The 27,814-nt window shown below is 46.0% G+C and overlaps 1 protein-coding gene across 1 annotated transcript in view; it reads left to right on the forward strand.

Moving 5' to 3' along the window:
- The window catches only part of LOC8036185 (vacuolar protein sorting-associated protein 54), a 41,906-nt gene that overhangs the window by 688 nt on the left and 13,404 nt on the right, over nucleotides 1-27,814 (forward strand). The window contains exons 2-15 of the mRNA XM_029975329.3: nucleotides 3,901-4,220; nucleotides 4,822-4,915; nucleotides 5,942-5,976; nucleotides 7,654-7,794; nucleotides 9,472-9,614; nucleotides 11,983-12,082; nucleotides 14,349-14,491; nucleotides 17,865-17,991; nucleotides 18,219-18,326; nucleotides 22,404-22,462; nucleotides 22,540-22,636; nucleotides 23,600-23,682; nucleotides 24,412-24,538; nucleotides 27,349-27,480. Coding sequence (XP_029831189.2) covers nucleotides 3,901-4,220; nucleotides 4,822-4,915; nucleotides 5,942-5,976; nucleotides 7,654-7,794; nucleotides 9,472-9,614; nucleotides 11,983-12,082; nucleotides 14,349-14,491; nucleotides 17,865-17,991; nucleotides 18,219-18,326; nucleotides 22,404-22,462; nucleotides 22,540-22,636; nucleotides 23,600-23,682; nucleotides 24,412-24,538; nucleotides 27,349-27,480 — 1,709 coding nt within the window. The remainder of the gene's footprint in view (nucleotides 1-3,900; nucleotides 4,221-4,821; nucleotides 4,916-5,941; nucleotides 5,977-7,653; nucleotides 7,795-9,471; nucleotides 9,615-11,982; nucleotides 12,083-14,348; nucleotides 14,492-17,864; nucleotides 17,992-18,218; nucleotides 18,327-22,403; nucleotides 22,463-22,539; nucleotides 22,637-23,599; nucleotides 23,683-24,411; nucleotides 24,539-27,348; nucleotides 27,481-27,814) is intronic.

The raw sequence follows: 27,814 nt of genomic DNA on the forward strand, positions 1-27,814 counted from the left end.
GGCCAGGTGGATATAGGTGACAACGCAGCTGAGGATGCATCAGTGGTACTGCTTATAGCACCAACCACATGGCAACACTGCAAATGAATGAAAAGACAGTCATCAGATGCTCATATGCCATGTTACAGTGCACACAAGGGAAACAGTTAGCAGAATTCTTTAGCAAAGGAGTAGCAAATGGCAGCACATAAAATTATTGCCCCACAAATAGAGCATTAAGCTTTTTTTTTTTTTTTTTTTTTTCCCCTAGAGGAAAGGAAATTTTGACTCGTCATGGCACACTTGTAAAATGTCTGTCAGTCTGACATGCGTGCTTACATGGCTTGCACTGATGTCACAGCAGCGGCTATTGTGAGGGATCTTGCTACTGCATGCATACCTTCTGCTGTACATATGTTTCACACGACCGAATCCAAATTTTTTTTTTTTTTTTTTTTTTGAGGGGGGGCAAGAATTGGTAGAAATGATCATTGGTTTAATACGGCGACATCAGATGCAAGCCACGTGTCTGAGTCACTGTTGCCAGATCCCTAGAACCAATAGGTGCAAGTGCTTTGTTGAACAGCTTCACATGCTGTAACATCTAAATGAGGAACAAACATTCACAGCACATACATATAGAGACATTTAAAACAAACTGACTACACATCTGCACAAACATAGACATGTTAAAATGTCCAAGACGGGGAAAGCTGTGGAATATAACTGGAATTCTATTAATGGCATGATGGACATGAAGACCGTTTGCGTGTCTGACCTTTCACTGTGCTAGCCTAGCAGGTGGGGATGATTGAGGGCATGATGTCGCAAGTTTGCATCTTTAGTTCCTACATGTCTTGTTCCCTTTTTTTTTTGGGGGGGGGGGGGGGGGGGGGGGGGAAGGGAAATTGTTGATTGAACATATTAGAACGTCTTCCTAATAATATTAGTCTTCTTAAATTGCTTTCATTTAATTTTGGCACTTTCTCAATTTGCTATTGCAGTATAAATATACCTATAGGTAAAAACTTTCAGCCTTTCCACTCTGGTGAAGAAGGAAGACCAGCGGAGCTGTACAATGGAAAGTAATGGCCGGCCGCAAGTCGGCAAGCCAGAGTGGAAAGGCTATTGCCATCTATGAGTGACGGCGGCAACCAGATACCTGGCTTGCTGCCATCGCTCATAGATGGCGGTAAGTGTCTAGAGTTCGGTGTCTTCATTTCTTTGCGGGAGACACGATTCTGGGGAAACTAGCCCTTAACCCTTTGCGGTCACGTGTCGGGCGTGGCCCGACATTGGAGAAACGAGTTTCCGGTCAATTGTCGAACGTCGCCCGACACGCGACTCCCGCTCTCGTTTAAACTTATTCCTCCGTTCTTTTTGACTGGATTGGTGGCGCCATCTCTCAGCATGTTTCTTTAACACTTCATTGTTTCAATAGTTTGAGTTTTTTTCCATAGAGGGCAGAAGCACTCGTAAGCGGCGAAGGCGCGGGTCGCTTTGAATTTCGGTGGCTGGAAAAAGCATGGCAGCATTTGCGCCACGCTCCTTGTATGGGAACTTATCGCATGATTTCGTGGAAAGTGATGACGATTTTAGCGAAGAGGGTAATTATGTGCCTCCATCAGACGACGATGAAACATCCTCCGCTGACTGCAGTGACAGTAGCGACGAAGAAGTGTGTGTACAAGACGACAACAACAGTTGACCCTCTTCTCCACGTGCGCCGGCATTGTCCTTGTGGACTGCCTACACAGACAATCTCCCAGACTTCCCTGATGTGGCGTTCACCGTTAGCGACCCTAGACCACAGGTTGGATCGTCAAACCTTGGCTCCAAACTTGAGTTTTACCAGTTATTTTTTACGGATGAACTCATTGGAGAAATCGTGCAAGAAACAAACCGCCATGCCCACGAGAAAATTTCATCCATGGATTCGCTCGCTGAGCAATCTATATGGAAAAGTTGGGAAGACGTTTCTGTAGAAAAATTCAAGGCTTTTCTCGGTGTCCTCATGAACATGGCCCTCATTCCCAAGCCGGACATCAAGGAGTATTTCAGCCAAGAAATCTTGAAGAAGATGGCATTTTTTCCCGCCGTGTTCACTCGTACAAGATTTCTCCAGATATTTTGGATGCTGCACGTCTCTCCACCTTTGCAAGGTCCCTCACACCTGCCGACACGAGGTAGCAAGGTGAGAAACATCGTAAAGTACATTGACACAAAATGCCGTGAGCATTTCAAGCCCGGCCCGAAGATTTGTGTCGATGAGAGTACAGTTGGCTTCAAGGGCAGGGTCTCATTCAAATGCTACAACCCGCAGAAACCAACGAAGTGGGGCCTCCGTGTCTATGTACTCGCCGACTGTAGAACAGGCTACGTGTCAGCATTCGAGCCGTACTACGGTAGCACAACAACAGAGAGCCTCTGCCGGCCAGACCTTCCCTTCACGTGTCGGATTGTCCTGCACCTCCTCAACAAAGTGCAATGCGCTTCACTCGGAAGTGGGTACCACCTTTACACGGACAGGTTTGATACGTCCCCGCAACTTGCTGAGGAGTTGCTCTTTCAGGACGTTTTGCTCACTGGCACTGTCATGACCAACAGGAAGCATATGCCCAGCAGCTAATGAAGAAGATGAAGAAGGGTGACGTGGCAGCGTATCGGAAAGGTGACTTGTAAAAGGGCCCTGGCTTGGCAAGATAAGCGTCAAGTTACCATGCTGAGCTCAGCACACAATCCCTCGACGAAGCCTGTGACAAAAACACAAGCACACGGCCAGGCTGTGACACTGGACAAGCCAGTAGTCATTTGTGACTATACAGAGAACATGGGAGCTGTTGATCGAGCCGACCACTACTGCGCGAGCTACGCGTTCTGCCGCAAGTCCCTCAAGTGGTGGAGAAAGCTTTTCTTCTGGATCCTTGAGGTTGCCATCGTCAATAGTTTCCTGCTAATGCAGATGCAACAGGCTGCTCAGGGACTGAAGGGGCAAAGGCACCTCAAGTACCGCCGTAAGCTGATCGAACAGCTGGTCGGGGACTTGCGAGTGCGACCAAAGAAAAGAGGACGAGCATCACAATCCGACACTGAGGAGAGATTAGATGGAGGGCAGCACTTCATATACAAGCTACAAGAACGTACCAGCAAAGACTGTGCAGTGTGCAGCGATCAAAAGACAAAAGGAGGCAGGAGAGAAACAGTTTTCTGCTGCAAGACTTGCACAAAGAACCCCATTCTCCACCCTGGAGATTGCTTCGAAAAATATCACACGCTGTCAAAGTATCGCTAGAGAGCGCGGGAATGCAGAAGCACTGCAAAAATAAATATTTCTTGTTACCTCTGTATGCTGCAGTAATTTTTCTTTCTCCTTGCTAATGCGCACAAAATAATATCTGACCGGAACCACCGTCAAGTTGGTCAGACTATCTGACCTCAAAGGGTTAACTGCTCCGCTGTAAAAAAAGTTGAATATATAATGTCTTGCCAAGATTTCTACAAGACATCTTCCAGATCTCCCATAGATGTCAAATGTCCTCCAAGGCGTCTTGTAGATGTCTACAATACATTTTCGAGGACTCCTTGTAGCCCGAAGATAGGGACTTATTGGTTGAACTAGAAGATGGTTACAAGATGCTTCTATGGCTACATCACGTCTTGTCACGATTTCTTACAAGACATCTTGCAGATCCTTTAGAGATGTCATAGACATCTAAATAACATCTCCTAAAACGTCTACAATATATTTTCAAAGATATGCCCTGTAGCCCAAGAAGAGGGATGTAGAACTAGAAGATGGTTACAAGATGCTTCTAGAAAATCTGTCTTTATAACGTCTTTCCAAGGTTTGTATGAGACGTCTTATAGAAGTCTAATGGTCGTCTCGGCGTTTGGCAAGTCTCCAACCTTGTTTTGTTGCAGCGGAACGGTCAGACCGTCGTTACGGACACCCCAAGGACGACTCGGACAGCGGCCGGAGCAACGGAGAGGGTGCCCGTCGGGCCACCAATCCCGCCTTTCCAGATGCGGTGGCAGAGCCACGCGAGCGCTGGACCATCTACCACTCGGCGCAGAACCTGCCGGCCGTGCTGAACGACCCCCGCCGCTCCCGCAGGGAGTCAGACTTCTTCATCAAGACCTGGGGGGATCACTTCACGGACACGACGCCGCTGCCCCCTTGCCTCCATGTCCCGACCATCTCGAGGCTACACTTCGAGTCGTACCTGGCACGCACATCGCGGGTAAGCCTTGTCTGCTCTCTCGGATCGTTGCAATCCGCTTGAGATTAAATTGGCGGCCAACTTCGGCCAAGCCTCATAGCCATGCTGGCAACACTGGGCTTCATTGCTGTGACAGTGCCGCGGCTCGTCTTACTTTATACCAGGGAGGTACGGAAGCTTCTGGAGGCAACACAAGTCAGCTCTCCTTTTCATCCAATCATCCAATCTTTTCATCTCTTAGTTTTTGGTCGTCGTGGGAGTGTGTCCCTCTACATTTCTGGCCTGGCGGCATTGTGTCGCCTCCAGAAGCTTCCTACTTCCACGCTTTATAACGTATGGTTACGCCCCGTTAATAGGGACGCCTCTTTGTGGGAGGGACTTGTCATGCTAGTCTACGCCTGCTGCGGGCAGAAATGTTGTTCAAACATACTCTGCCATAATACGTGGCCGACGTTCGAACGGTGACGGGGGTGCACGTCCGGTGGGCCCCTTAATCTCTTTTACATTTAGTATTGGTCCCTCGTCCTGTTGCTCTTCTATTTCCGTGGACTCAATGCAAGGATCCCTTTCCCACAAGCCCGACCGAAGGATAGCGTCTTTGTTCTCTCCGGATCGCTTTCAGAGGTACCGCAGGCACCTTCGTCGCGCTTCTTCAGCCACATCTGCAACTTCTGACGGGAGGAGCGGAACCTTGGTGAGGAGCACTTCGTTCAGAGGTATGTCACAAAGTACACTGCTGAATCTGAGCACAAGTGCTGCCACCAGACCCTGTGGCCGCACTTGTGGCAGCACTTGTGGCAATTTTGCATGGGCAATTTTGCATTTACGAGTACTAGCAATGGCTTCATGGCGGGCAACATGGGCCCCGCATTGTCAGTGACATGGTGCGCCCATGCGGCACAGTCGCAGCACTGGCCATGCAAACAGGTGCTGTGCAAGTGCTGTCTGCATCTCAGCAGACTCTGCATTCAGGGGCGTCTGCTGCACACCACTGTGGCCTGCGCGTGCACAGGACGTTCAGCTGACGAGCTTCAGCTGTGTTGCTGAACGACAGTTCAAGTGCACAGCCGAAGTTTGTTAGCAGAATGTTATCGGGACGATGGAGACGTATGCTATGTGACTAACGGGATTAACTTATCGCGAATGGCTGGTTTGGCATGTTCACAATGTCATGATGCTTATGTCGAAGTGGGCTGTGCCCCAGGTCCAGCCAAATGTAGCGGATTTCACTGACCCTATTCATCTTAATAACACTGTTGAATATTTGACTTGTATACTTCTCAGGAAACACCAACAAGAGTTGCGTGCACTGTTTTCTCAGTAACAAAACTCGAGCAGCGCTGCCCCTTAAAAGTTGAACCATGCTTCAGGCCTTCCCCTTTTCACTTGCTTCCTCCTCCCCCATTCCACCTCCCTCCTCCTATCCTCCTCCACCCAAATTTTAATCCTCTGCCCTGCTGAAAACTAGCACTGTTTAGGCTTTGAAGCCCAGTTATTTGTTGTTTAAATTGTGAGGCAACAAACTAGCTGCTAGCACTAAACTATAATTAAATGTTTTGTTACCCTTTGTTGGTTTGCTTGAAAGGAAAACCATCAGTTGTTTTCACTGGACGGAAATATAAATAAATGAACCATGTTTCACTCAGTTGTGTTGCTTTCTTGTTTTTTCTTTTTTTGACCTGATATTCTGAATTGATTGTGTCTCACGACTATTGACAAAGGCTTTTATTTTTTTTCTATAGATGGCACACCTGAAAGCATTGACATTGTTCCCATGGTAAGTGCCTTCTGTTGCTTCTAGATATTGCAAGCATTAACTCCTGGGTTTCACCGAGTTTTCTCACTATTTACTGTAAACGACTTGAATGTTGCGAGGACCTAATTTTTGAGAATTTTGTGAATCGTCTACAGTTTGCAAAAAATGTGTCCCGTGAACAATTCAGGTAAAATGTAAACACATTGGAATGTATATTGAGATCCCACCGCGTCGCACAAATTAGAACCTGCGAATTATTCTAAAACTTCAGCTTTGACCTAAATCGCGAAATATTGACACGCGAAAAATAAGTCGTTTACAGTATTACAAAAACACTAAACCTAGTAAAAAAAAAATTTTTTTTCATCTGGTTAGGGCAAATAGCATGTCTCAAAATAAATGTTTGTAAAAAAATGTTTTTATTTTGCACAATATTTATGTTACAATACAAATTTTTCGGTTTGCAGGCGAAACCGAAATTGTACTTTTGTGGGATGATGATGATAGCATTTGTACCCAACTGGTGTGCGCTCTGAATCTGCTGGACCTCATAGCACACACTATAGTCAGATACAACATAAGAAAGACGGTGCAAGAGGGAAAAGGGTGCGCACGAGAAAAGCCATTGTGGAAAGGATGTCGCTCCTTTCCACTTCAGCTTCCCTAGTTTCCGCCCTTTTCCCCCTCGCACCGTGTACTTATGTTGTATCTGACTATAGTTGGCTATAAACACTATCATCATCATCATCCCACAGGGGTGCAATTTTGGTTTCGCCTGCAAATCGAAATATTTATAATGTAACTAAAATATTGGGCAAAAGAACATGTTTTTTCAGCAACCATTTATTTTGAGATTTTTCTGTCCTAAACAGGTAGAAAAAACTTTATTTTCTTAGGTTCAGGCTTTTTCAAGCATTTTTTTCATAATAGTTCGAAAATAAAGGCAATTAGTTTGTCATTACCATGGCGTATTACTGCATGTCTCACCTCATACTCAAAGAAACAATAACTAGGAGATATTTTAACGCACAAACAGACTGGCATGCAATAGGAGCGTTGTCGCGTTGCTTTGTCGCAACAGCACAAAAAAGATTATCTCGGAAAGCATTTGTAGCAAATTGCTGGGCACTTGTGTTGCACGGGAAACGCGTGGTTTCAGTATGAATCTTTTGGGATTGACGTCTACGCTCTCGGCGCTCTTTATCGAGTAGTTTGGCGACTGGCTTAACACGTGGCTTATACACTCGATGGCAGTTCTAGGAATGGAGATGCCAGTGGTGCTTTTCCAGAACCCTCCATAGCCGCAAACCCCGGTGCTATTCCAGAGCCCACCATAGCTGCAGATCTTTCTCCAATGACATCCAACTGCCGTCTGACAGGCAAGCGGTGGCGTGTGAGTTTGCACAATCACCAGCGAATCATCGTCGAGTGAGCATGGCCTCGTGCGTGACGTCACACCTAACTCAGCCAATCAGCATTGAGCTACTCGGCAACTTCACTTTTTGGCTTCACAAATGTCTAGATCCCCCCCTTGACGAGACAAAGCACGTTTCACGTGAAAGCTCCCAGATACTGCTGGTGGCACATTGGTGACAGTGATTAACCATCATTGTTCGCATGTCATTGCCAACTTAGTTTGGTCTCTTTGTGTTTGTAAACAAACACAAATTCGAACGGTTGCTGTCTTTTTTCAAACAGATGTTCTTGAAACCAGACTTCAGCCTGGAAGATCCAGAAACGTTCCACACCGTGATCCCGTGGTCCGTCATTCAGCCGTCAGCCCGGAAATCTAAAGAAACTCTTGCCCCTAAGCAAACTTCTAGGCTACTCCAGGAAAAGGTGGGTCAAAGTTGGCACAATGTCGGCCAAATGCCGGCTCAATATCGGTCAGCATTCTAGGCCTCTCTAAGTAAAGATTGGTTAAAGTCCAGTCAAATGTCGGCATAACACCGGCCAGATGTCGGCTGAACATCAGTCAGCAATACCGTAATCCTGCCTTTCTCGGAACGAAGTTAACAGCAGACAGATCTAGACCTGCAGAGCGCTTGTATATCCAGCATGGGATTTAAACAAATTGATCTTGCTGCTGCGAGCTACATTGCGGTATTGAAAGTTGTGAGGAGGAAACCTCAACAGTGAGAGGAAAGAGGTCGCTAGGTCGTCACTAAATTCTGTATTAAATACAGCGCACTGATCCAGTGCTGCACCGCATGTAAGATCCGGCCTTTAGCGCAGGCCAAGCTCCATTGCACTTCATGGTTTGCACAACCTTTGATGACGGCCTCACAGAATGACCTTTTTTAATTCTGTTCAGAGGGTTGTATCGGGAGACAAAAGCATGAAACGCTTTTTGAAGGAGGCCCCCAATCCCAAACTTTTGTCCGTCCATCGGTCTATGCATCCGTGCATTTCCCACTAAATTTAGCGTGCAAATCAATGTCACATGACCTATACACTAATTCAGCTTCCCCGCTAAATTTAGTGGTAAAATTGATGTCGCGTGACCTATTGTCACAGGTTCGGGTGGAAAAGATCCTATAAACGAACACATTTGTAATTTGAATTGCACCGCTGTCCAGGTGATAGGGCCACACCTTGGCGGTGGACTTCCTGAGAGACGGTAGGAATTGAGAGCGAGTCGTGCCTGGCATTATGAACGCTATTTATTAGCAACAGAATTCAAAAGTAAAGAAAAGGTGCACAAAGCGCACACATAGTCGGGAAAAAAAAAAAAAAAGAAAAGAATGAAGTAAAGGAATAGAACATACCTTGCGAGCGTTCCACTCTTCGTAACTGCGACACGAAAAAAACACGAACGATTCGAAAGCCTAACAAAAAAAACAAGAGCCAAATCAAAGACTTCATACAGTTCAGAGGAGGAGAAGAGTCCAATCAGGGTCCAAAAATGTCGGTGGTGGTCTGTTTTCTTACGCCGCCAGTCGGGGCAGAGAAGTCGTGGTGGCTTGGGCTCTTGCAGTGCCGAACAGCGATCACTCACAAGCACACACACACGTCATCGAAGACTTGCTTGGGGCCCACCAAGCGTCCCAACAAAGCCTTGCTCAGGGTTCGACCACCCACACTCACACCCCCGAAGCCTTGCTTTGCTTTCCACCAACAACCACACGCGCACTACTTCTTTTTTTAAAATATTTTTTAAGCTTGTGTTTTCGGCGGTCACGTACCCCGCTCAAAAAGAAAACAAACAAAAAGAACACACAAAAAACCCCATTGAATTTTATGACACCTATACACCAACACACGGTGCTCACGTTACGCCTTGTGTTTCCCCGCTAAATCTGGCGGGAGGACACATCGCAACCTTCAGATCCTTTATTCATCAACAATGTAACGACGCTAAATCAATGCAACGTCTTTTGTATATCGGATCACCGTACGACGCACAATCGGCACAGTGTTAGTCGATTCTCATCGTCGTATCGTCGAATAAGCAGCAGAACTGTTGCTGTCTAAACGCATCGCGCCGTGTGACCTTCGCTCAATTTTCGTTTTCAGCTGTCGCACTACCTGGACATAGTGGAAGTCCAGATTGCCAGGCAGGTGTCCCTCAAGTCGGACGCCTTCTTCCAAGCCATGACCTCCCACGACGCCCTGTCGGCAAAGATGACCACCACCCTACAGGCGGTCTCCAGTCTCAGGTGAAGACCGGGGCTCCTCTAGAACGTGGGTTCTCAGGGTGGGTTCCTAGGGACCCTCCCCAAAAGCGTCCTCATGGGTTCCCTGAGCTCCAGTGTCTCTTCGGTCGTCCCTGCCCCCTGACTGAGGTGCTCCTACATTTTAAACACCATTTTGCAAGGTCTGAGCCATCCATTGACCCATGACTACACGTCGAACTTCTCCTGGTACATGCATTATTTTTTGCGAGGTCTGTAGGCTTCTGTACCGCTTTATTCGGTCAATGCCAAGACCCGTAAAAGGTTTCTTGACTATATAAATCAAAATAGATAAGAGCTCCTAGAGATTGAAAAATTTAAGTATCGCCCGTTTTTAGCCTCCGACATCCCATAATATGTTACATGCACCGGATCGGGGAAGTGACAACACGTTTTTTCTTTAAATCTGCAAGTCAAGAAAAAGGTTCTATTTTTTATTTTTTTCTGTTGCAAACAGTGAATTGGTTGATTCAAGTAACAGAAAGGGCAGGAATGGTAAGGGGTTGTGCATTGCCATTGTACCACATCTCTATATTTTATGTACAAAGGTGTCTTTTTTTTTGCCTCTCCTACGATTTGTGACAATCCATCCCTGCTACAGCTCCCAACGGAGAGCCAGCAGTATGCCTGAATTAGACGTTGCAGAACAAACTGGCAAGCAGAAGAGCACATTCGTGGAAAGCTGCACATAAGCGCACCGTCACTGAATGAGGGATACTCGTGGGGGGGCGCTTTTCGGGGAGGGATTTGCATGACGTCTGTGATCCGTGGAATCTGCGGGACTCCCTTCCCAACTCCAGCACTCGCACGAGTGTTGGGGTGCAGAGGGAGATGCCAGCATTATCAGGCAGATTTACACCCTTGACAACGGGGCTCTGTGGGCACCAACGAGAGTAAAAAACTGAGGCGTACATGAAACGGTGATATGCAACTGTGGCAGCAGCGCTGTTAGGTGCAGAAACCAACACACTGCTTCCTGCTGAAAAAAAAAAAAAACAGAAAAAAACGTTGCTTCTTGAATGGATGGTTGCAACACAAAGAATGTGCAATCCTGAACCAGTTGTATGAGGAGCGGCTTGAGGACGGCTTTGATGCGTATTGAAGACTGTTTTGTTTGCCTCGGACGGCACGCGCAGCAACGCAAGCCACAAGTTAGGCGATCCCTATGCCACTGCCGGTATCTTGTTGAGCAAAATCGGTAAAGTTGCCAGACTTGCAAACTAAATACTGCCAATTGCAAAGAGATCCCACTCCAAGGTGGCATCTGTCTGTACAGCCTGAGCAAAAACTCCCCCATCTCCATGGAATGTCTATGTCAGCACGGCTACATGCAAAGGCGTGACATTGCTACCACGTGATGCGCACCCCAGGGAGCAAGGGGAGGGTTTTATCCCCCTTTTGAGTATCCCTATAAACAAAAACAGACGTGATGGTGTTGCAAGAAACAAAAAATACAGGAATATCTATTTGTGGCGTTTCCCAAAGGTCATGCTATTGCATTACCTAAGAATCCACCAACAGATTTCCTTTAACTTTTCTCACCCCTTTTCTGTACTCTGCCTGTCAGAGTATGAGAGTATGTTGACGCCCTTGGGTACAATCATCCATATCACTCGTGGAAATTACCGCATCCATACCACTCGTGGAAATAACCACGTCCATACCACTTGTGGAAGGAATTGCATCCATATCACTGTTGGAGGGAACCACATCCTTAGTTTTAACTAGACGCACACATCACAGCCCACGCACCGCTACGTTTGTAAACCCAGAGTGAAGAACATTCGGCAACTGAGCATAACTGCATTCCATTGCGCCATAGAACCTCCTCCTCTCTGGCTTCACGCTAGCCGTGCGATGCTCCTTTGACGAAAACGAAAACGCTCGTTTTGACGAAAACTCGGCGGTGTCTGTCAGTTTGTCAGCGCCGGAGAGAGAGGGAGAGGTTGACGAGTGCTGACGTCAGCACTTTGAACCAATCGGAGCGTCGCACGTGTCACCCTCTCCCCCTCCTTCTTCCTCTCTCCCCAGCGCTGATAAACTGACAGACACTACCGGGTTTTCATCAAAACGAGCGTTTTAATGCTGACACATGAAAATGTTTTTGAAGCAGATTTTGTTACAGATAACAGATACTTTGTGTGTTTGTGTTGTTATTGCTTTTTAGTCTCGTCGTTGAGTTTAGTAATTTCCACCAGCTCGTTTCTTTCTGTAGCGATAGTTTTTTTGGCACCGACCTTTGCGTATTTGAACTGTTATGGCATTACTCGTTGTTGACTAATTGGTGGGCCTTCGTAGCGCTTAACGAGTTTAAATTTTTAGCGTGATGCTCGAACTCTAAACTTACCTGCAGGCAGCGCATCAGTGTCATTGATGCCAGTCTAGTCAACGGGGCCCTGAAGGTGCTGCAGCTGAAGCGACTTCATGCAAACTACATCGCCGTCTACAGCAAGGTACTGCCTACAGACCCTTCCTGATGTCGGCTTTCCAATATCTACAGCTTTCCTTTTTTGTACTCGGTAGTCATTGTGATGTTTCACAAAATGTGACTCTCTATACTCTGTTTCACCTCACGATTGACACCAGCGGCCGCTACGAGCCATCCCAGCCAGTCCAGTGTTGCAAACGTCTCACGTGACTACATGCACCTCCATGGCGCTGCTCCCTTCCCAAGGGTCATGTGACATTTGCACGGTGTTAAATTGGCTTCGGTGGTTCGTAGCGTTTGCTGCAGTTCATCGTAAGGTGAAACGGAGTATAGGCAGCCTGACTGGTAGCTTATAGTAAGATTGCGACAAACGAAAAGTGCACCAGTTGTTGTCAGGGTAAGTGACCTAGCTTTTAGTATCTCGCCTTGTTCAGCTTGAGTGCATAAGCAGCACCGCCGGTAAAAATCTTGGCTTTTCGGAACGCAAGTAAAACGAGCAAAAAAATTAGCGTTCAGTATCACTAATGTAGTGTTTTGCAAATATTTGAATTTTCGAATAGTAGTTTTGAATAGTTGGCTATTCGATATTCGCTTTGAAGTGAACTGCAATAGTGATACTTTTTTAAGTGTTGGTTGCGAAGGGCTAGCCCTATTGAGTGAGCTTCTCGCCGATCACCCATGGCCATCGTGGAGCTCGCGGACGTTGTGAGTATTGCTTTCCAGCGGTGCACAGGTGCTCGGTGAGAAGCACACTCAACGGGGCTAATTCGCCGAGATTATGCATGTAAGGCAGCAATGTCTTGACAAACCCGCTTTCATCATTCATGCTTTTCTTTTTTTTTGTCAAATTTGAAATAGAAGAAAGAATATTTGCATACAGCAAGCAGTTCTATAAATCCCCTTGATTAGAATCGCTGCGACAGATCTGTCGTTCGCGTGCCACAGTTGGTAAGTTAAATTATACTTAACTGAGCTTAGAGGTGAAGAAGCGGGAGGTTGAAAACAACCGTCACAAGTTTAGCTCAATTTTTGTTTTAACATGGTTCACAATAATGTAAAGTTTGGAAAAACCATTTGATATTCAATTCGAAAATATTCGGCCAAAACCCTTATCGCTTCAAACTCAAAATCCATTATTTGCAGATGCCTAATTACTAGACAACACGTGGTAGCACATATTGATTGCATTTTAGAACACAATGTGCATGTGTATTCCTATAATGTTGATCAAAAATTCTTAAAATCTCGGCTATTCCTCCTAGTTCATCAAGTCCTATTCCTCCTAGTTCATCGTTTCACCATAAGTGATAGCGAAGCAGGAGCTACAAGAGCAAACATCATGCTTTGATCAAGCATACTGTGCACGTGCGCACAGGCAGTGTAAGCATCATTCAAAGCAATAAGCTTATGCATATAGCTTCAGTTTCCCTCGCGCTTGTGACAAAACATACTTTCCAGTTTAAGTGACTTAAGGGGGGGACATGGGCCTAAATTTTAAATTTTTTTGAAAAATTTCATTTTTTAATTTTGAGGTTTTCAGTTTTAGAAACTAATTATACACCCTTACATCAAATTTGATAACCATATGCCAAATAGTTACATTGATATAAAATATTTTCAACACATTGTGAGGCAGTAACAAAGTAAAGGAGTTCAATGTTTGAATGGATTTTTCTCAGTTCCACTTTTTGCTGCAAATTTCATACGAAGGAAATCTTTCGTTCGAAGGTGAAAGTATTCTGATACCACAATCAAGATGTTTCTGAACTGAAATTTACTCAGGAATCGGGCTATCTACTTTATTTTGTCTTAGGTTGAAGTCCTCAGTGATAAAAAGCCAAGTTTTCAAAAATTGATAGAGGACAGATATGTATCTCATAGTTTGAGGTAATAACTCTTCCTGAAATATTTACATTTAAGTTATTAAAACTAGATAGCCCGAGGTCCCATATCCCCCACTTTATATTCAAGCAGTCAAAATGATGCTTAATAGCTTGATTTGCATATCATAGATTTCTTAATGAAAAGTGACACATCATCTTATGCAGGTATGTAAATTTGTCCTAGAGAGCTGAAAGTTTGCACAGTACACCTACATCTGAAGCTAAATCTCCCCTGCAAATTTCATTCCGATCACACTCTAGCCAGTGTCCCCCCTTAAAATTTTGCAGCATTCTTCACTTAAAACTGAGAAATTTGTGGCTTACTGCCATACTACGCCTGCAAACAACTTCATAGATCATTCGTGACGTGAAATAGTTCTAATCTCGCCGAATCGCCACTTTCCCCAGCTCCAATTGATGGCCACTGTGCATCAAGCGCAGCCGACGATCCAGCGGCTCCTGGCGACTTCCGACTTTGTGCGGGCGCTCGACTTCATCGAAGCCACTCGCGAGATCCTCACTCTGGAGTTAGCGGGTGTGCAGAGCTTTCGGTGAGTGGTGCCCCTAATAGCCTCGTCCCACTAGAGCGACAAACATTGGTTTCTGTCCGACGACACCACAAAGTTCCGTGTCGCCGATGCTGTCCCACTGCAACGACCAACACCCGCGACAATCGCCGACAAGCGCCGACAAACGATCAACGACGGACGAGTTCTTGTCTGTTGTTGGACTTCAAGCGCAGCAAGCAGTCCCTCTGAGGAACATCTCTTGGAGACAAACTTATCCTCCTCGCCCGCTTACGCCTTCTGTTGCCTCCCTTCCCACCCTTTTACCCTTCCTCCCGGAACGAGAAATCCTTGGCGGCCACTCCTCGTTCCCGGCCCCGCAGTTCCGGTCCCTCGATTGCACGTAGTGGTTGCGGGCGCGGCTTGCTGGCTGGGGCCAGGCGGTCGTGTTGCGAAAGCGAATTTGCTGTGACTGGTTTTGCTCGCAAAAACTTGGTGCGCGAGGTGGTGCTCCAAGACACCGAAGTCTATGCCCCTGCATCAGGATGGATACACCCATGTGCGAGGACTGACCAAAGTAAGACCGCTGACCACGAAGTAGGACACGACGTTCCGCGGCAAGCCATTCCGGCAGACGAGAGACTTGTCATCACGTTTTGTGATAATCGGGATGCCGTATTGTCTACCAAAAAACGCCTGCCCTCGATCATTGGAATATGAAGTTATAAATATCCTCAAAATCAGCGTGAAATTCCGTGGCGCTCACCTATAATGCCTCGAAAGGCCAAAAAAAGGAACGATTCGGGTATTCTAGTTCGGAAAAAGTTTGGTGTCGAGTGTCGCGACTGTTTGCCGAAAGTTGCCATTAGCAAATGAAGAGAAGCAGAAGCTTTAATCAAGAAATAAAGTAATCTGCTCCACTTTCACCGTGCAAAAGAGCAAAACACGAAAACCGCGTCGCCAGACTCTGTTTGTCTGTGTATTTTGAAGTGTTTTGTTGACAACTCCAATCCCACTAGGAAACAAGTGTCCTTGCCCCCGTGTTCTGCGTCGTGTCCGCCCAGGTGGGACGGCGGACTCCGACAAACAGGCTGTGTGTCGATGTCATCTGTCGCTCGTTGTCGTGTGTCGCTGTCGTTTGTTGCTGTCTGTCGCTCTAGTGGGACGCGGCTATAACCGTTTCACGTTGTTTTGGAACATCAACGATGACAACATCATCATCAGCATCATCAACAACACCATCATTGTTATCATCATCATCAGCAACAACATCAACATCATCAGCAGCAGCAGCAGCATCATCGTCGTCATCGTTTATTAAACTTTCAGGACCCGCAGAAAGGGTAATGAAGATGCACAGGAACTGTTCGCACTCTGCTATGAAACGGCGAAAGCTCTGTTCTTATATTAATTACTTATTTAACAAATAATACAACCTTTATCTTGTATATTTTGACTAAAGCAAAACTGAAGCACTATTGTTCTGGTACCCAATTGATGTAGGTTAAATTGACCTACCTACTTTAGGTTAACAAATTATCAAGGCCAATCCCTTTTTATTTCTACTGTAAACTGAAGCTACCGTATTTACACGAATGTAGGTCGACCCTTTTTTCAATTTTTGAAAATCTGAAGTGGGGGGGTCGACTTATAATCGAACAAAAGCATTCCACCGCCGGCAAAAACGAAACAATCGCGATACCATCGACACCTCGGCTTGTTACGAGTTCACCCGGCTGTACCCCGAGCATTATACTGTTTTGTGCGCTCGTTTTACAAATTAATTATTTTTTTATTTGCGCGAACGAGTATTATTAGTAGCGATTCGCAAAATAACCCGAATGCACGGCGGTGAACAGAGCACGGAGCGCCCGACTCCCGGGGGTCACGGCTCGCTTGGCTCGCTCACCCCGCGGCGCCGCGACTTATCTTCGCAGTTTTTCGCACGATTCACGGTCGCACATCGTTTGATAGAGTACGATATGCTGGTGCGCTAACAATGTTCATTTGTATTGAAACGCGTGATCCTGGCAGTTTCGGTTTTCGGTGCTCGTTTATGGCCATTCTTCACTCAGAAGCAACCAACAGCTGCGCTGTTGGACGCAAGTTCAACCCGTGGGAGTGATGTGATGCTCCAGTGGAGTCTGCGGTGGCGCGGAATCTTAAAGTGTGACGGCAATCGAAGAAGCTTCTGCAGGCCAAAGTCTGGATAGGTGGGGATGCCTTCCGGAGTTGGAGGTCACGCTTGCAACGGTACGCCGCAAACGTGCGCAATCGGTCCCTACCCGTGACGTCCAATGCGATCGCCGAGCAAGCGCGGAAGATGCGGTTGATCCTGTCATTTGCGAAGTGCGAAATTTCATTGGACGACGCCGACGACATGCTTGGAGAACGTAGCAGTGATGACGACTGGACTAACATCCCCAGTGCGGACGAGTTGTAGTCTAGTCGCGGATGGAGTGAGAACGACAGTGAGCAGCTTCAGTTGTCCCGCCTCCAGCGTGAACTTCCTAGTCCCGATAACGCCTGGCCATCTCATGCACCTCGCATGTGCATGCGCAGCCAAAGCACGTCAGAAGGCATCAATCGCGTGTTGGAGGCTCGGCTTTCGAAACATACTTTGCCGTTCTCACGTGTTTGCAATAAAATGCGCGTCTGGAAACAAAATTTTTTTTTTTTTTCTTGCTGATGTGCGATGTGGGGGGGTCGACTTACAATCGAGTCGATTTACAATCGTGTAAATACGGTAGATTTCCAGGGGAAAAAAATTCAATGCTAAGTTTTCTCAGAGTATCTTGCTTTGAACCAGCCTGCCATATTTTCATAACCATTCAACAGTGCAACGGGTGCTGGATGTGATGGAACGTGAGAGCAATTTGAACCTTCCAGTGACTGGTGTAAGAGGCGCAGTTGCTCAATGAAAACATGCTTTCCGTCTCGGTTAGCTTCGAGAGTAAAAACGGGTGATGACCCTGAATCGCAGCACTTCAGGCCGGGTAAACAGTTTTAAAAAAACCAGGGTGTGATTTTGATCACAGTAACATTGCCCACGAAGAAAAAAAATCATTTTTTGTTCAAGCACTGTTTCATGCCGGTCATGCAGTTTTCTGCCTGAGAACACAGTGCCCCTACAGATCTTTTTGCACTCTGGCATCTCTCTGAATGCAAACTTAATTGCATTGGCAATTCAGTTCCAACATTGGCACGTGTAAAATGATCAACAGCTCGTATTTTCCCCCGCAGTTGCCATGCCGGTTTGGCAGAGAAAAAAGGATGACATGCTCGTTGCATTTAAATGCCTATAACTACTCCGCTGGCATTTAATTCACTCAAAAACCACAAGATGGCAGCTACGCCATTGACAGCACAGATACCGTGCGGTGTCGACTGGCCCTCAAATCGACATGTTTCTGCCCAGGCATCTGGACTGCCAGCTCATCGAGATCGAGAAGGTCATCGACAAGATGATGCAGACGGACTTCCTCAAGTACGCCACGGCAGACCTGAACAGGCCGCTGGCGGATGACGTCCAGGTCGCAAACGAGGTGGGTGTCCAACTCCGCTTCCGTTGACCCCAACTGAGATTTCTGGTTTTCAACATTGACTTGTGGAAAGATTTTTTTTTGTGTAAAAATTGGGCATGGAGCTTGCAAGGTCAGTGTGGGGGTGTCTGTAAGAACAACTTAGTGTGTACAGTTGGTGAAAAAGTATTATGTGTAGGCACAAACAGGGATGTCTAAGGGACATCAAAATGCGGCCTTTTTCGTTTCAGGAGCACCTAGTTGCGGTTGTCTTTGGCATGCTGCGGCTCGGGAAGCAGTCCTTTGTCGACCTCTACAAGGAGGAAGCGTGCACCGCCGTCAAGGCCACGGTGAAGCAGGTGGTGCATCGCATTCTTTGCATTTGGGTATCCTGTAATGCGGAGCGCAAGTTTGTCTGCTTCTTTTGCGGGGGTTGTGATGACAACAGAATGCCGAGCTTTGACTGGCTCTGATTGAAGGATAATGGGTAGACCGCAGCTAGCATTGAAGTCTACCAACTATCCTTCAATCAGAGTTTGGCGTTCTTACGTCACCACAACCCCTGCAAAGGAAGCAGACGAACTGGCGCTTTGCTTTGCCCCGAAAAGGGAGATGTCCCGTAATTGTCAGGAAAGGGAAGGTATTTCTCTTTACATGTTCCTGTCGATATTTCAATTATTATTTAATTTTCCTCTCACCCACTCCCCTCTTCAATGCCTTATCTTAAGGGCATGCAAAGTAATGTGTATGAATAAAACATAAATCCTCACAGAACGAGAGATATCCCGTAATTGTCACGAAAGAGAAAGCATCCCGCCATTTTCAGGAAGGAGCATATTGCGTAATTAACATGAAGGAAAGGGTATGCTATAGTCGGTGGTGGAAGTGCTGCGCCAGTTGTGCCTCGAAAAAAAGTCTGCTACCTCTTGCGCCAAAGTGCCATTTTTGCTAAGAATTGTGCCACACTTGCTAAGAGATAGGCTTAGGCTAAGCAAAAAATAAAAGTATTTTATTATTGGTTGAGCCTAATATTCAAAAAAGTAGGAGGAAAGGAAAATGGTACAAGTATGTACCTTACAGCGTCTCGACTCACTGTACAGTTTGTTTCGTCTTACGTCAGAGCACAGTCGAAGGCTCGAACGCACAGAACCACGAACACTCGTGCTAAAAGCGGAAGTCGCTGGACGTTCGCCTCACTTGACTGGTTTAGCCGACGAAAGAACTCGTACAGGAAGTTGGACGAATGCCGTGGTGTCGCAATTCGACGCTGTTTGGTTGCTCCCATTGGCTCGTAGCATCAGCTGCACTTTGAATCCAGATCAGATGAAGTATAGAGAGATTGCTCGTCGACCGTGCTGGTCGGTTGGTGCGCTGGCGAGTTAATAGCTAACATTGTCTAAATTTCCAGACAGTATCAGCGATGCCAGGAGCTAAAAGTCGCGGGAAAACATTGAAAAATAGTAGGATGGCGGCTACTGTGATAACGCAGAACCAGGGTCTTGCGCTCCTGATGAGATCACTGGATTATCATGTCTGCCGCGTGCCTCCGTACCGCCTCTTACCAGCGCACGCGCGTCAAGCTTCACCGCTTTGCACCGGGGTGCTAGGAGCAGCGGTTGGCATGGGTTAGCACGACAGGCTCGAAAATTACTGTACAGGTCTACCTTCTTCGGTCTTGATTGTAGGTTCAATCTTTCATCTAAAAAAGCTCTGCCGAGATAGATGGAAAAAAGAGGAAGCGCGGGTCTATATTTGGCCAAATACGGTAGTCAAAGTAGTTCCTGTGCAGCTGTTGATAGGAAGAACTGCAAACTTTGATTTCAGTCTGGTTCCAACGCCGCTAAAGAAGTATCATTCCCAAGCACAAGTAATATTTCCTAATATTTGTGGGTGGTTCTTTTTGCAGTATATAATATATTAGTCTTGAGTTTGGTAGGTTCACGAAACTTGGGGGAAGCATTTTCGTTGGTAGGCATGTCAGTGAATATGCTGGTTTTTGCAGGCATTTTAGGGAAAGTATATTTATAGGCTGAATAAGCTACCAGGTGTAAAAGAGGGAGGGGAGAGAGGCTTTATCCCAACTGAAGCGTAACGCTGATTCACTTTTCAACAATTCCTTTTAGTACCCATTATAAATAGAACCTACTCTGACCAGAGCATCATTTCTAAAAAGAAGGTTCTGTGCTCGTTTTGCATCCTATCTGTTCTATCACAAAAGGTTATAAGTGATACAGTAATCCCTCGTTATAACGAAATTGTTTTTCTTTTTTTTTTCTAATTATCCCTTTTATCTAAGTTTAAGTGGTCCTGACCGAAATGCTCGCATATTTAATCGGACTATTTTAAGTGTGTAGGCGGCCGACCGTGCTTATTACAAAGGTCAAGGTGCCGAAAGCAAGCAAGTCTACACAGAGAGCCTTGCATTCTCTCCCCCTCCTCCACCGAGGCAAACAGCAACCTGGGAAAACGCAGTAAACGGGTGACGAAGGGCAGTAAGCGTAGAGTTGGCAGAGCGCTGCTTCCGATGCCGACGCGGGGACACTGGCAGGGAGCAGCGTCAACGTTCCAACACTACTCACGGCTCCCGCGGCCGACGCTGACTGACTCTTGTCAGAATCGAGTTAAGGGAGCGATGGAGCTCAGAGATCATCCTTTCGAAAACCCCCGACGCGCGCGCCTGCATGGGCGCACTTGCGGCGTATTACATGCACATGTGCATGATATGGGAGATTGGGGTTGCTTACCAAAAGTCGCTTAAATCTGCGAGGTTTAAAAAGTGGCCGACCAAAGTCCGAAATGGCCAAAGAATTCAACATTCTGGCATTGGCTGTTCAAAACTGTCCACCATTTTGCAGAGCAAGCAAGACATATATTGGACGGGTTCGAGACGTTTCTCATGCAGGAGAAAGTGCGCCCGTTACCCGAAGATGAAAGCTCGTCCACTTTTTTGTGCACGTGAAAACATGTTGGCAAAGCCACTGAGGACACCTTTGACTCGTTCGCACTTGTCGATGCGGACATTCCCATTGTTGCTTCTGCCACAGATGCTGCGATCGTAAACCTTGGGTGCGGCCAGGGTAAACACCAAGCAATGTCAGAGAGGCACCCTGGCAAATGTCGCCGACTGCGGATACGTGAAACATGCTATGGCTGCTTCGAAACAAAGTGGAGTGCAGCGGCGGTGACAGGGTTCTTGCAAGGCCTGGAACAGTTAGAAAACTGATGCCCGGATGAGATTATCGGCGAACTCTACTTAATTATTACTTTACCGTACTCGATAAAGCTGCCGTGAGATGTTCATAACCAATGTTTGTTTGATTAAATATATGGTCAGAGTGTTTTGCAGTGTTCCATACTTGAATTTTTTTGCCGTCCCATTGACTGCGTTATAACGAGAAATTACTCTATGCTCCAGTATCAGAGAGGAACCCTCAATCCTTTAAAACGGGGGTTGGCAACCGGCAGCCCGTGGGCCAAATCCGTCTCGCGAGGCCATGTGATACGGCCCCTGGCATGCTACCAGAAAGCCACAAACACACACACGCACACACACATATACTCTCAAGGGCTAAAGGCAAATATGGTTGGTTTGCAAGCCTTGTGTCATTGGATGCATTCATTCTGAAGCAGCACACCAGGAAGTTAGTTTTCTATGCACGTTCACTGTACATGTATCACCTATCCGCAGTTGTTGTGCACCAAAGTGATGCATTGAAAAGCATTAATTGAGGTCATCAAATCCTGCACAAACTGTTCAAAAGCACGGTTTTGTACCATTGTCAATTCCAACAATTTCTGTCGAAGCGACTGGTCAGAATGTTGGCATAAATCATGTAGGCTATATCATTACCAGGAGAAATTGGACAGACGGTCTTTAGTTTGTCTGGGTCTTTGGATGTTGGAATGAGAATTGCATGACCTAGCTTGAAAATGATGCAAGCGAAACCTGGGTCCCAAGATCCCGCAGGATACAGTGTGCAGCACAGGGCATAGTAGTTCAGTGTGCGTCATATCAATAATGTTCGGAAGCTGACCCCACCCCTGCGGGTTTTTCATCTGGCCCGTTCCGTCTTCGTTTTGCGGCGATTTGGCCTGCTGCAGCGAAAAGGTTGCCGACCCCCGACAAGACAAACTCATTGAGCGATAGAATCTCTTTTTAATTCTCGAGCGATGTGCTAACAGATGTTGGCATCTGCTTCAAAAACGTCAGTGGCTGCTCCAAACAAATGTTTTGCCCGCTACAGAACCTGCTACAAAAGGTCAAATGACGCTTCCACCACTGCATAGTTTCAGAGAAAGTGAAGGTATACTTCGTCGTTTCCGGAAAAGCGAGGTTAGGTGTCCTCTAATCATCGGGGAAAGGACAGTGCCCGCAATGGCGAGGAAAGTCGAGGTTGTTTCCTAATGAGTGTAACTTTGTCCCCGTTTTTTTGCAGACTGTCATCGAATTTGTTTCGAGGAATGACGAGCTGGATCTAGAAGGCAATGGAAACAGGTGCACATTTATGGCTGATCTTGCGCTTGCTCTTGGCAGGGCTAGGAAATTTCATATAATTTTTTTTTTCTCACCAGTTTGTTTGAGCAAGTGAAGCAGCTTGACTTCGTTAAGTGGATCGCTCTCCTCAATGAAGTATTCAAGAATGTGGCCCTGCTGCTCAGGAGGATACTGGTGAGGGTTTCTTTTATTTCAGTTGTACAGCTCTTTTTGGAAACTTGCTTGGCACTAGTTGAAACGTATTTCATAATTTAGTATATTAGCATTGTCTGTATATGTCAACTTCGAGGCAAAGTAAAGTCTAAGGCACATGTATTATTCGTAAAAGAAGTGGTTTGCCATAACCAGATGTTTATGTTTTGTGTCAAACGAGATTTGCTCGAAAATGAAGAAAGAACTGAAGGCATACTTTTTTGACTCGTAGACCTTGGAAGAACGGGAGGGTCAGTAAAAACAAATTTATGCACTTTTTCAAATAGACAGATTGAGACAGAACGTCACTAGTTTTTTGCTTCTTGTTACATTGTGCCGACGCCCTAGTACTTGCTATGAGGCTTTTTTTTTTTCTTTTATGTCTGAAGTAACTTTAAAATCTACGATTAGGTCATTTCCCAGTTGAAAAATTTGTGTGAGAACAGCGTTTGTTTTACGGCGTTAGCTGTTAGTGTCCCTTCCCGGCAAAAAAAATGCTCACGCACGAACGCAAAACCCGACTCTACAGAAGAGACACTGCTTCACCTCTACCCATTGTTTCTCACACATAACACGCCAACTGCAACAGGGCTCCCCCCCCCTCCCCCCCCCCCCCCCCCCCCCTACCCCTCCGGCATCCGCCTTTGTGAAATACCCACGTGGTCGCACTGCGACGACAAGCCCCTTTGCCTCCCCACTGCCGCCACCCAGGTTCCGTTCTCGCGTGCTCTCCGTGCCTTTACAGAACAGCTCGCCTACACACTTTCACTTCCTCCACCGTAGCCGCGGTCACGTGCGCCCCTTGCTCACTGTCTAATGCACATGGCCAAACTATGCAAGCTGTGTGATTTTTTTTTATGTGGTATTTACTTATGACCATGAAGCAGTTGAAGTAACCAGCAACGTAATTTTTCCTTTCCGGTGCTAAAAAAACAACAAAACAAGGCTGTGCAGCAGTTGATGAAGCAGACAGTTGACCTTGCGGCAGGCATCTCTCACTCGGACGAGAGTAGCCAGCAGTACCAAAGGTAGGCCTTCAGACTTTGATGTGCAAATCTTTCTTGCCCCAGGTGGCATTGTCTCCTCTCCCTAACCTTAAACCTTTACATTTATCTTTGTTGTTTTTGTTTGTTTTTTTAACTTCTGATCTTCCCTTTCCTTGTCTACCCTTCTTTCACCCATGAACCTGCCTCTTTCCGTCAACCTTTGGATCACCTTGGATCTTTCTTTATTTGTAGAATTAGTTGCCATTCATCTTTGTACAATTTGGGAGCCAATTTTTAATTGTGCCTTACCCTTTTTACCTTCAGATGACCTCGAACCAACCTTTTTTTTTAAAATTCTAATCTCACTTTCTAACGTTGTTCATTTATATCGGCTGACGTATGGTCTAACCACTGGCTTTGATTTTCAGTTGCTTGTTTCTTTTGTCTTTTATATGATCTACAAGTTTCCTTCCACTACGTTTTACTTCCTTTGACCTCTCCGACATTGAGCTATTGTCCCGTCTGAGCTCGACGCAATCTTGAACCAACCTTTGTGTGATTTCTAATTTTAAACCCTTACCTTGCTGGTTTTTATCAGCTTGCGTACGACCTGACCCCTGGCGTTGATCCGCGCTTGCTTTCCGTTCTTGACCTTGACATGACCTCCAACTCTTTTTTTTTTCTTGCCCTACATTTTACATTCTTTGCCTGACGTTCAGTTTGGGAGTCTTGTCTGACCTTGACATGACCTTGCCTGTTTGCTCTTCCCAGCCAGGTCGAGGTGATGATGGATACGGCGACCCACGACGAAATCGTGGCTTCTCTCTCGAGCATGTTGTTCGCAATCTGCGACTACGCCCACGAACGGTGCTCCAGGCTCATTCCCTCTGAAACAAAGGTTGGTGCCGTGAATGGGTGGCCACATATGGCTGAACCTTCTTAATTGGGCGGTGGCTTGCGCCACCTATAGTCTGCTGCAGGCTTAGAAGAGCAGGACTAGCTTCTCTCACAAATCACTGCACTCTTTCCCCATTTTTATATTTAGGGACCTTCATTTTCAGGTAAAACACGACATTTCCCGATATTTACACCCTGGACGCATCTTCTGAAAATCGGGTTAAACCCGATTTTTCTTCAAACTTTGGAAATTCAATTTTAGCATTTTTCGAATTACTACTCTGCTTCGAAAATATTTTCTAGGAAACAAAGAGTTGGTAGGGACACGTGCCCTACTAGCACCAGACCTCGGAAACAATCCTAGATTCTTTTGGGATTCGGTGAACTAAAATGACATAAATCTATCTAAATTTTTGTGCCAGACCAGCGCAAAAATAAAGAGAAAAATGAAGGGTGAGAAACTATGTGTTACAAATGTATTCGTGAGCTGTAATGCTGAGAAAACGTTCTCTCAGTTCTGATACTATGTCCGAAAACTGGACAGGTCTACGACGGCGACAGAGATGCTGTGCATGCAGAATCTTATGTAAGCAACGAGGATTCATGAAAAATTTAAAAGCCCATGTGAGCTCTTACCACATTTCAATGCTATCTTGTGTACACTACTTAAACAAAAATATCTGTATTCAAACCAATCTATGGTTAATTATACTCGCATATTTCTCAATGTAACGTGAAAAACCTGAATTTTGTAATAATTAATATAAAAAAAAAAAAAAAATTTCTCCCCGAATACCATTTTGAATTAAAGTGCCCAATTTTTACCCCCCCTCGATTTTTGAAAAATATGAGACCCGAAAACGAAGGCTGTTACTTATATTGTAACAGATTATATGGCCAATGGTTTTATTATGAACAGTTATCCTCTGCGACTTAGAACCTGACCTGAGAGCTATATTTCAGAATATTAAAAAAAATGTTTTTTGCATTCTAATCACTAATTTGTTGGCATTGCACGACACTTCTCGATGTGCTGACACCCAACAATTTAAGGAGCTGCGCAACAATTTCACTACTTTGCTTAAATGATTGTAAGAATTGGTGCCTCGACCTGTCTGAAGTAAAGAACAAAAAACCGCTTTTGCCTGCATGTCCTAATTTATTTTAAAAAATGACAGAGATTGAGGTTTTTTGGCCCCTCTCGGCTCCTTCACCGTCTTCCGAGTCACGTAGGCCGTGACGTGAAAGGGGGACGCGCTAGGTTCCGGTTAACCTCCCTCTCTCTATACCCGTTTTCACCTCAAGAACCGTAGTAAAAAAAGTCCGGCGCCACGTGGAGCATTACTAATTTCCCCCTTTATGTTGATAATTAAGACGTACGTAGGTGAATTTTAGATAAGATATATGTTATCTTATCAGGGCGTACACGCTCCATACACCAAAAGTATCGCTTTTTTCCTCGAACAACCAAATCTCGTAAGAACTATTTCGCACCGCGTATGAACAATGCGCAAAACTTGCTTTTTTTTCTTAAGGTGAAAATGGGTATAGCGCTCGCTCGCGGTCAGGTGACCACATGCTTACGCCGCGCGATCGGCATGGCGAAAGGAGGGAAGTGCCAACGTGCAGGTTTGGGTCCGGCCGTCCAGAGCGACCGTCCGGCTTCTGGCGGCTCTTCGCGGTAATAGATAGAGCCGACGGTTTTGTTGACCTCGGGTAGATGGCACCACTGAAACTCCGAATAATAAAAGTTTTGTTAATGATACCAGGTTTTTGATGCATTTATATTTATGCTGGAACGGCAAGATTCATAGAAAAATTATCTTTTAGGCCCACTTCAGACAGGGCAACTTTTCCAGCAATTTTGAGGTTGCTGGCGGGTTGTTCCCTAGCTTTCCCTAGATCGACGCGAATTGCTGAGATCGGGTCCGGCTCGAACGAGCGAGCAACTCGGAGCAATTCGAAGACGTTTAAAACGGCTGCAGCCAATCAGGGACGCGATATTTTCACGTGACACCCCTGTGGTGGTGATGATGACAGCTATAAACTTGGTTCTGGTTTGAAATGGATCGTTTTTGGAATAAACTTTTTCAGAAAGATGAGTTAGTATTCTCAACACCATTCAAAGATATAAAAACACGTTTTTAGCGTGTAGCTGTGCGTCTAAATAGTGTAAGAAAAATCAAATTTCACGATGATGATGGCAAGTCGTTGCAATTCGGTTGCTGCGTGTGAACGCGGGCGGCCCGTATTGCTGGAGTTGCGACGTCAAGTTGCTGGGCGAAATTGCCCTGTCTGAAGCGGGCCTTATCGAGCAGGCAGTTGCACAACTTGGTATATTTTTTACAAGTCCCCCTTTGACATCGTGTTGCGTAATCTTCATGGCTACCACTCGCGGTAGCAGATCAGGAAATATTTTAATTTTTGCCTCGCGATTACGCGGCAGAATCGCAACTTTTGAAGGAAGGAGATGTCCCTTGTAACAAGGTAAACAATGTCGAAAGTAGAAGATGCAAATTGTTTCAACATTAAAATCGTTGCACATCAACGTTAAAATTTAGTGTCTCTCCTGTGCTTTACGTTTGGCACACTCACAAAAGCTGGCGACATCTGGCGATGCTCATCCTGCAACGCTATGTGGCTGTGGTAACGTTACTCTTGGGCATAGCTTACCATACTTGCTTGAGTATAGGTCGCTCTTTGTTTTTTTGCCACTGTGATGCCGGGTTAGCAGCGGTGCTATAACCATAGCCAAAGGTTAGCCCATGGGAATGTAACCCCAGTCTAGCGTTCCTTTCTCGACCGTTTCAGGACGGCTTCCTAGACAAGCTGAGCTCATCGAGCTTTGTGACACTGTGCAAGGCTGTGGACTCATTTACGGCGCAGTGCAACGAAACCTGCAAGCACAAGAGCACGGTCCTCCTGCTTGCATTGCGTACCCAGGTCTGTATGCTTGCATCCTGGCATTTCACTGGTCCATTCACGTATCCTAATTCTGCTACTGTTTGTTGTCTTCGAGGGGCAAACATAAAATGCTGAAGACCCGCTGTGCAGCTGCTTATAGTGCAGACGTGTTAATCATTGGGGCTGTACAAATACCGCTTCAGATTGAAAGGCACAGCGTTGTTCCTAACTTCAGCAGTGCAAAGGGAGTCGGTATTCTGGTGGGAGGTCTCCCTAACTCTGCAAGGGCTATGAAGGGTGCAGCACTGTTTTATTTAATCCACTATATTCACACAGCCCTAGTTTACTTTGTTTTATCTGGGTCCTTTAGTAA

The sequence above is a fragment of the Ixodes scapularis genome, unplaced genomic scaffold (genome assembly GCF_016920785.2).
Source record: "Ixodes scapularis isolate PalLabHiFi unplaced genomic scaffold, ASM1692078v2 PGA_scaffold10__122_contigs__length_95168666, whole genome shotgun sequence".
NCBI classification, from domain to species: Eukaryota; Metazoa; Arthropoda; class Arachnida; order Ixodida; family Ixodidae; genus Ixodes; species Ixodes scapularis.